Source organism: Megachile rotundata, chromosome 8, assembly GCF_050947335.1.
Source record: "Megachile rotundata isolate GNS110a chromosome 8, iyMegRotu1, whole genome shotgun sequence".
In the NCBI taxonomy this organism is placed as follows: domain Eukaryota; kingdom Metazoa; phylum Arthropoda; class Insecta; order Hymenoptera; family Megachilidae; genus Megachile; species Megachile rotundata.
This window is the reverse complement of record NC_134990.1, coordinates 14,854,551-14,864,587: the sequence shown is the minus strand read 5'-3', so window position 1 is coordinate 14,864,587 and position 10,037 is coordinate 14,854,551. Positions and strand designations below refer to the sequence as shown.

The 10,037-nt window shown below is 39.8% G+C and overlaps 1 protein-coding gene across 5 annotated transcripts in view; it reads left to right on the top strand.

Annotated features, from left to right (window-relative positions):
• LOC100875901 (uncharacterized) overlaps positions 1 to 5,676 on the top strand; it is a 59,080-nt gene extending 53,404 nt beyond the window's left edge. For 3 of the 5 annotated variants that reach the window (XM_012284371.2, XM_012284366.2, XM_012284365.2), the window contains exons 9-13: positions 2,168 to 2,348; positions 2,997 to 3,131; positions 3,325 to 3,808; positions 3,911 to 4,169; positions 4,546 to 5,676. In XM_012284371.2, coding sequence (XP_012139761.1) covers positions 2,168 to 2,348; positions 2,997 to 3,131; positions 3,325 to 3,808; positions 3,911 to 4,169; positions 4,546 to 4,905 — 1,419 coding nt within the window. In that variant the 3' untranslated portion in view covers positions 4,906 to 5,676. Of the gene's footprint in view, positions 1 to 2,167; positions 2,349 to 2,996; positions 3,132 to 3,324; positions 3,809 to 3,910; positions 4,170 to 4,252; positions 4,281 to 4,545 lie in introns of all 5 variants that reach the window. The other 2 variants (XM_012284372.2, XM_012284373.2) reach the window with 2 other exon arrangements.
• The last annotated feature ends 4,361 nt before the right edge of the window (positions 5,677 to 10,037 follow it).

Genomic DNA, 10,037 nt, shown 5'->3' with positions numbered 1-10,037 from the left:
ACGAGTGCACGATATCGATCGGTGAAACTCGCTCCCGCTTCGAAAGACATAGACGAACACGGTGGAAGAAAGAGAGGGGAAAAAAGTCTGACCTGCAACTCATTGTGGAATCGCGCGAACCGGAGCGATACGTTTGTGCAGCACGCGTGCAACGCCTTTTGTTACGTGTTTAGTGTACAGTCCCGTATAAATTAGACTTCCATCGGTAGCCACCGTCCGCTACACTTTATATCCGTGAAAATGCGGAGATCTCTCTTCCTGACGTTCTCTGAGCTACTCTGGAATTTGGGAATTTCAAATAATAAGGTTTAGGTCTTTTGGAGAATTTGCTATTCTTCTGTCCTCAGCATCTCGATGTAAATAAAGAGTAGCCTTCGTGCAGCTTTGCTTCAGAAATCTCGTGCGCCACGAACGCACCGTTTCGTGAAAATCGTTTGTCGACGTTAAACGGAGATATCGCTAGAAGAAAAACATCTCTATGGAGTGAAACTCGGGTTGATTAGATCGTCCATAAACAGTTTCACTGTGTTAATGGAACGATATTTCGAGGAGAACCACTTTCGGTACACCGTGTATGCGAGTCACGTTCTAAGCCGCTATGTTCTCTAATTAGGGTACTGGTTTCGATTTCATATCTCCGTCACCCGTTACACGCGTAATCGCCGGTTCTACCCAGGTCGGATTAAAAACGAGTAATCTGCTTATCCACCCCGCACAATTCCTTTTTCTTGCGCGCGAATTTCTTGTTAATCGAGTTTCTTCCAGCGGCTAGAAACATTTTTTCGATATCCTGCACAGGCCAAAGGATACGAAATATGTGTCTGAACTTTCATTGTTGCGTAACAACCGTGCGGTTTCCTCGCGATTTTTGCAAACTGGTGCAATTATTTTTATCAACGGGAAAGTTACGTGGCGTGTTTTAGCTAAAACTTGAAATAAACTTGGCGATACACGACTGCAGTTTCGCGAACGAAATTGCGGGAATATTCATGAAATTCTCGAGAGAAATTCTTTCGCGGAATATATCTTTATTTTTCAATCTTGATTCGCTGCTTGAGCTCGATCGGTATTTTTGTTTCAGAAATACGGCTCTCCCGGTTTGGAAAACTTCCATGGAACTTAGGAATCAAAGATTAACCTATATTTCTTCCCTGCGCAAACTTTACATTTCCTTTAGAAATATTCTCGCGAGTCAGAAGCTTCCCGTCTGATTTATTCTTGAATTATACATTACAGACAGTGGAAGCAATATCTTTTCGAACGGAAATACGATCCTTTTAAATCGGCGAAGCGAACGTTTCGCTTTTATAGCGTACAAGTACCATCGTTGCATTATAATTCCTTCGAAACGATTGATACGTTTCGCGAGAGCAATATCACTTTTTCATTATTACCAGCCATAAAATTGAATAAACGCTTCGCATATGATGCGTGCGATATGTAAAGGACGCGTGCATTGCTGCGATTTTGAAAGCGCGACCGAGCGAACGATTTTCACTGCAAATTTGCCTCGGTTCTAATCGAAAGTAAAGGCCACGTAAGACAGCGCGTTTCGACGTTTCCCTCGTTGCTGTTCCCGTTTTTACGTTCGTTTAATCAGTCCGTAGCCGTAGAATTACATGCACTCACGCATCGTTTGTTTATCGACGCGTCGAACAATAATTAATCGCATGCAATGAACGCTACATTCCGTTCAGCGAAAGCCGCGACTCATTCTTGACACGATTTCTCGTTGGAAATCATCCTCGCGTTCTGGGAAAAATTCTTTTACGATTGCGCATGGAAATAGACTCCTTCTAGACGAAAAGTCAGGCTTCCGCATAAATGAAAAATTGGTATTTAAAACGGAGGAATAAAGTGCTTAAAAAGCAACTTTACTTGGACCAATAACTCGTGATCCGATTAGGTGAATTTACTTACAATTGTAATGCTTCGCTTGACCTGTTTAATAATTGCATAAGCAAATCGGTACATCATTTTTCTTCTATCAAATACTTGCGTTTCATTTTATTTCTTACGAGGAAATCTCCAGTGGAGACATAAAAAGAAATTTATGCGAGGAATAAGAAGTTTGCTCAGGAAATATAACTGTAATGGATACACAACAGATTGAAGGAACAGAAAACAATGGACCGTAATAATAATGGAGCAATCTTTCTCTCCGAAGGTCATATCCATCAAGCCGGGACTCCTCAGGGATTTCTGCACACCCCAGAATCTGGCGACTTGGCTCCCCCTGGTAAAAGACACCCTTCTTCCGGTCTTCCTGGCGCTGTTCGACAAAATGTTTTGTCGCTACGTGGCGAAGGTGTACACGAAACAGGATCACGCGAGAAGATTGTCGCACGGTTAGTATAACATCTTTGTTAATATAAATTTATAGCGATGACTTTAAAATAATTTTCTGCTAAATCATGATAATAGATAGCGGCATTATCGTGAAAGTATATGAAAGTAAATAGAAGATCGTCAATCTGGATTCTAACAGTCGGAGAAACAGGATTCAATGATCTCGCGATATTTCTTGGTGGAAGGATGACATCGATTCTCGAATGAAAAATTCAACGCGTTGACCCGCGATGCACGCGTGGGAATCGAGCTGTAGATGCATCGGACGCGTAATCGCCAAGGAGAAATATCAGTTATGCGACAAGCAACGATCTCGCAATCGCTCGTGACCACATACCGCCAGTTAATTTCTCTTTTACGCTTGTACCGTTTGATTTTTCCCTCCTTCTAGCGTGTCCGATTCGATTAGACTCGTTGTACAATCATTCATATGCATACTATAACTACTCATCGGTAGTTATATTAATATAAAATAGTATAGTATAAGTCATTGTAAACCAAATTCCAATTTTGAGAAGATCGGAATTCGTTTAAATTTCAAATATTTGCACCGAAATGCATGGAGTATTGGTGGAGTCGAAACTGATAGAATAAGTTAGCGCAAGTTTTCGCAACGACCGATTTCACGAAAATTGTTACGCTTCCAGGTGGTATAGACGGAAAATTTCGTCACTTCGAACAAGACGCCGAATACAAGCTGCAGTTGAACCTGAACCACGGTCTTAAGTTCCCCTTGACTAACGGAAGCCTGTACGGACGATTGCACAATCATCAGAACAGAGGCGAGTACACGAATTTACTTTTTTCTTACCGACGTGCTACTTTCGTTCCTTTCTTCGACCGTATCAGCACTACAAGAAAACTAATCATTACGCTTGAGAAATCATTGGTAAAGAGAAAAGTCATCAAGCCTTTTTCCTTCTTTTCCTATTAACTTGTTAATAGATCATTTAACTTACGAAAATATTTTTATAGGAAAGACTGGAACGATCACGATGGGAATACAACATTACCCTAGAACTCAACCACTCAACGAGGATACTAACTACGCTTCTTTGCCGGCTGAAATGTCCTCATTTACCAGTTCTACCTTTGAGCCGCGTCAAGACTCGAATTCTACCGAAACTGCAAAGAAAACCAACATGGAACAACAGAACAAATGTCCAAGACTGAACGAAGGCTTGCACGAGTTGCCTTGTAGTCGTAGGAAGATCGGTAGCACCGATGTGTTTGGACAGAATATGGAGAACTTGGTTCAGTTAGAAGATCCTTGCAGTAAACGAAAGTTTACCAAAAGTCTGGACGAGATTAGAGAGGAACCTTCGAGAAGACACGCGAGGAGCGTGCTTGGCTTGGAGAATTTGATCATGGGACTGGATAACAGCGTGCAAGAACAGCAACGTTATCCTAGGATTGCTCTTCGAAGAAATCAAAGTTTCGATCATACTAAATGCCAGTCGTAGGTGTTCGTTACGTAGCTTTAATGTTGTGATTATAAGATTATAAGTAAGAAATAAATTTTTCTTTGCATTATAATTATGCTAATTGACTTTTCTTTCAGATACCATCGCCCGTTTCTGGACTCGAGGACGTACGATTTAAAGAAGCAGGATCAGAGGAAAGAACAACCGAGTTTTCAAAGACAGGAACCCCAGGAGGAGGAAGCGGACGGATACGAAACGTCTGACGATGAAAGCTGTGATCTAGAGAACGGAGACTTTGACACAATGAGCTCCTGCAGGAGTCGAAGCAGAAGCTGTTGTTCCGTCACTACCGTAGCTAATGACGATTTCGAATATTTTCAACGTAAGGGAACTAAGGTAACATTCTCAGCCCTCTTCCATTCCATTACTATGTCTTTGTACGAAGATAATGAGGCTAAAAGTTTACTTATATTTCATAGGAAGAGGCGAATCAAATTTATTATCAAGGTAAAAAGGATACCACGATTACAAACTGGCATGGCATTCTGATTCTTTGAACACTGCATTATCGAAAGGAATATTAATCTATTATTGCTCATTTTTTGAACTATACATTTTGATTCGTTATGCATTAGATTATTTTCTGTAAGAATGCTCCAAAATTTATTGAAACGTATCCTGTAGCATAGAATTATTCTGTCGAGCACTTGATTGACCTTTCAACAGACAACACTTGCGTAACAAGAATCGTGAGAACGTGTTGCTTTTGCAGGTGGAGCTGTTGCCCTCGAAGAGAGTCAGCGAGGTAAAGGTTAACATGCGATCTTTCACGCCGAGGATCATCGAGGACGAAGCGAACGATCGCAAGGAGAAGAAGAACAAACTAATAGATACAAAACCGTCCGTACAGTCGTATCGTTTGAAGAAACAGAGAATCGGGCCTGGTTATTCGATGAATGACCTGGACAAACTCGCTGTAGATAGGAAATTACCGGATCTCTCCATCGAGAGTCTGAAAAGCATTCTGATGAACTCGGACGTCAGCTACCTAGACAACGGGGACATCTGCAGGCACGACATTGGGGGGTCTGCGCCTGATTTGAAGAAGATCTTCGTGACAGAGTTTATATGATAAGCTTCCTATGGCGTGCGTTTAAGAACTAGAGTTAGGAATCGAAGAAAGTTTAACAAACTTTTGGGTCCGATTCGTGGATGAATTTCTATAAAATATGTAGGATGATTGTACAAAGTGTTCACAGTGTAAAATTAAGAGAATTTCTTCGTTTAAGAAAATGAGAAATCGCAAGGTAATCTCATGCAGTTCCTTTACGCTTCAGATCTAGAAAATTATATAACAGCTGCACGGAAGTAGTCGAATTGGAAAGTTGGCTAACGCAACTGGTCTGGATTAGGTCATTAATTAATTCAATTGTCAGTCTCTTTGTTTCTGTACATTCGATAACAATCAGTTCCTCAAGGTTCGTGTCAGCTTGGTGAACGTGACGATTTGATCGCTGATCTTTGTGCAACAGGTGTTCTTACCTCTACGCTTTCATCTTTCAAAGCCTTAATGCGACTTTATTAATCAATGTGATAAATTATAGATCAGACAGTCGAAATTATAAGAGACTGAATTAGAGGCGGTAAAGTTAAACTATGTAAAATATATCTGTAAATTATTTTCATTATTTCTGCGATTTTAATTCGCGCGTTGTTTTATAAGAAATCTTCGAAAGATGTTCATTGTCCCGAGTATTGTATGCAGATCGTTTTGTATATATCTTGTACATTTGTACGGTATTATTTAATTCGGTAATTATAATGAATTTAATAATACACCATATGAGCATATATGTATAATAAATTAAAATTAAAAATAAATGAAAGTTCAAAATATAAAATATATCACAGTGTTATTAATTTTAAAATTAAGAATAATTTTTTTATTTGTTCAGAATTCTTTTCATTTCTTTTTTCTGAACATTATTATCCTTTCTACATAGCCGAAAAATAATTATGACGATCGACCTCCTCGCATATTCTGTTATTCTGCTACCAGGAGTAAGTTTCAAAGCCGAAAATTCTTAGATAGTACCCCCACCACTCCTACTGCCCACTGCGCATCTCCTTTGCGCAGGATTGCGTGCCACCTCTTTGCATATTCTACTATCCTGCTACCAGGAGTCGGTTTCGGACCCGAATTCCCACTACTGACAAGCCTGAGTGAATGCACTGCGCACCTGTTCTGCGCATAACTTCGTGCCACCTCTTTGCACATTCTGCTATCCTGCTACCAGGAGTCGTTTTCGGAACCGAATTCCCACTGCCGACGAGCCTGACCAAGTACACTGCGCATCCGTTCTGCGCATACCTGCGTGCCACCTCTTTGCATATTTTGTTATCCTACTACCCTCGTAGTTTTAAATAACAGAAATATATTATATTACAGTGAGTGATACGAATCACATGTTTTGAACTACCTCTTTAATAATTTTAGTGTCATAATATTAAGAACGGAATTTCAACGAAATCACACTCCGAAATGCAAATGGCGGCCTTCTAACATATACTTTTATACTTACGAGCATGCAATAACATTATTACTAAATTATTAAATAAATACGTTGTTGATGTACATAATATAGGTATGAGAAAATTGCTTAGATCTTGTACTATTTTTCTAAATTATAAAAGTTCACAAAATACTTCTTAAATTGAAGAAATTAATGAAAATTCGAGTGCGCGCGGTCCTTGCGTATCCTGATAGATATCGGCTACAAGAGTGAATATTTATTTAACACTAGCTATCTAAATCTTACTAAAACCAGTTAAAGAATGTAGTTTCGACCTTCCTCTTATTATTAAAATCCTAAAGTGTCATAAATCATTCTTATCTTCGACGGAATTAATAAAATTCACGCGCGTGTTTAATACAAATTTTAACAAATCGATAATTATTAGTAACTAAGTAATTATAAGTCAAATCTGCACGAAAGTGGTATTAGAATACTCCCCTGGCATTGTTCTTTAAGAACCAATCATAAAAGTTCAGTTCTTCTGAGTATTTAGAGCGTAATTAATGATTATTACGCAATGCGTACTTTTGGCGGGAAAGCGGTATACCTCCTCGCGCATTCTGCTATCCTGCTACCAGGCGCAGTTTCTGGTACCGCGATTCATAGATATTCACCTGTCTCCTGTTTTACATTCTACACTACTTTTGTTACATTTCTTCGAATTCGAGGATGCAGTTATTTTTATAAAATATATAACAAGGATGAGGATAAAGGAATGAAATGTTATATTTTTTCCATCAGTCACGTTTTAATAATAAATACAACTAATGAAAAAATACAATTACATTTTCTACTGTAAGGTAACTTATCCAACTGGATCTTCTATTAAGAAGAGTATTTACTCGGAACACACTGCAGTTATTTATCATCATTAACTAACTAGATTCAAAGTAGATCACAAATCTCGCTTACATTTAATAGACTATAATTATTACGCATTACATGTACTTCTACTCGTTATTTTTTTATCGACTAACACGAGATCACGTGCATGCCATCCGACGAATCCTAATCATCGCTTAATTATCTAATTAAATCGTACACGGCGTTCTATCATGTTGACTAGCAATACACTGTTTGGCATCGTTAATAATATCCCTAATTACAATGACAAACTGATTATCCTACGATTTGCAGAGGAATATGCATTCGTTTATTACACATCATATTTCACGAATTTTATACGCTTCAACTCGAAGCAAAGTTATTTCAATCACCGTGACGCGCGTATTTTTTACCGTTTTAATTACAACTAGGAAATTTTGAAATTACAGGAGATCATAAAAAAGCAATTGAAGAAGTCTCGAACGTTTCTAGACGTAATTGCGTTTCGACGTAACAGAGAAATTAAGACACTCTGTTATACGATTGCCTCTCACTGCATAAAAATAGGAATCCGTTCGCTTTGGTAATAAGATTGCAGGAGTAGATTGCTGAGATCAATGGTAGACGAGATCCGAGCCACGAAAAATCGCCTCGATCATCGACTTCCGATTAAACTTTCCTCCCCTGGCCTCGACGATCGCCACCAGTTGCTGATATCGTTTCCAAGCGGTCACCGAGGCCGCTTCCCCTTCCGGTACGTTCTTAATCTTCTGATACACATCCGTGCTTCTGACCGCAGCCTCGGAAGTCTCACAGACGCTTTCCGTATCCGGTATCATCTACAATTTTACGCAAAATTTGTAAGAAACATAGAGAAAATTTTCACGAGAATTAACGACGCGATTCAGATTACGATCGATCCAGTTACCAATTAAAATACCTATCCCGAGTCAGAAGGTTTTTCTAGTTAACTTCTTGCCGCTATTATCTGTCAAAGTTGAATCGCGTTCCTGCATCCCCAATTACGCGACAGATGTATTTTTTATCTCGGCTTAATTAACGCAAATTTTCCCCGGTCACAATAGGGGAATTAATCTCCGTCTGTTTTTCTATCGGTACAGCTAATTGTTAGCAATTTTCCTGGCTCCTGTAATTCGCTCGACACGCTACAAAAGCTTCCGTTTAATCACCAGCCTCGATCTCGAAACGTTTGCTCAGGTTGACCGATGTTTGTAGGACGCCGTGTATACACATGTAACACAAGCCTAAAGCCAGCCCCCGAAATCAATACTCGGCATTACACTGTTACTAAGGATTCCCATCCCCCATCGTCAGATTCACCCCCGTGCCAGCCACAGCCGGGGGTTCAATGGCCAAAATACAGGCCTCGTAGCGTTACACTTTGAAAACGGCCGCCACGTTGCCTTCGATTGTCTCTCCTCTCTCTTTGTCGCCCCCTTTCCTCTTTTTATTTTGTATTCAGAGCTTTCAGAACAGCTTCTATGAGTCGACTCGATTGCACGGAAAACGATGAAAGCGTATTGCTTTATCCGAACGAGAACAGTTGCAGCTTTTAAAAAAAGCTTTTCGTTGTTTTCCGATTCGGTGAGTGAGTTGGTAAGATGAACAATCGAAAACAATGAAACTACGAACCTTTCTGTGTTGTTTCTTTTTCACCGCGTATTGGAAATGGAACGCAAAACTGAATATCGCAGATAGCGTTCACCCTTTTACCGTGGCCAGGCTATCATCCGGAGAGGGTGAGTCGCAAATTTCGACTTCATCCTTTTACCTACTCGCTCTCTTTCGAATTATCATCATCGTAAATTAAAAAGCTTCGTTCGAATAATTTCCCCAAAATAAGAACAATAATTTTAACGATGTAATGCAAGAATCGCTGCTTTTTACGAGTGGAAAAAAGTTCAATTTCCTTTCTCTTCTCTTCTATTTACGTTCGCAAACTTTAAGCATAGCCAGGAAGTTCTGAAAGACCCGGAGAGAGGCACTTTAACTTTTTCCGCTTCCGTTCCGGCCAGCAACGATAAACATTTATCTTCTTCGAAAATTCGCAGACATTGAACGCTTTTAGTTGGCCAGTCAGGAAAAAACCCGTATTAACAAAAGTTTCTCGAGGTATTGCGGCAGTTTATGAACGGGCGAAAAAATAAATTACAATGCCACGCTGATTGCATCTGTCTTTCTTCTGTACGTTTTCGTTATGAATTTTCTTTGTGCAAAAGATACGGACGTTTCGAAACGCGACTCGAGACTTTCGAGTGGTAGTTAACGAGTTTAATTCATACAGTGCTAATCGAACGATCGAGAGTGAAAAATTTCACGCGGTGAACCGAGTCCGTGAAGATAAAACATCGTTTCGATATAATATTTAATTAAGAGAAAGAATATAGACAGCTTGTTGAAAGAAAAAGTTTGTGAAACGAGCTAATTTCGAAGTCTGCCGAAGTAATTAGTGGAGCTACGAAATGAACCATGAAGGTTGAAGGTTGTTATTAACTTCGAGTTACCGGCAGCTTATTAATTAAAAAGATTGAGCAGCGTACATACTCTTCTCGCTAAAGATCGTGATTCAATTTTCTCGTCACTGTAGCACCAACTTTCAAGATAGGAGTAAGAAAGTTTGATCGAACTCACGTTGTCGAACAGCGTCCTCTTTCGGCCTTGCCCCCTTCTTTCCTCTTCTCGATCCAATTAACCGTACGGGTTAAGGTCGTTTCTCACGAGGATGTTCGTTCGGAAATCGGAGACGATGGAACGCCGACGAAAAAGCAGATTCGGAGCAGACCACGGTCCAAGAGTAACTGAAGAAGGCCAACAAACGGCGACCATCAGCTGGTTTCCCGAT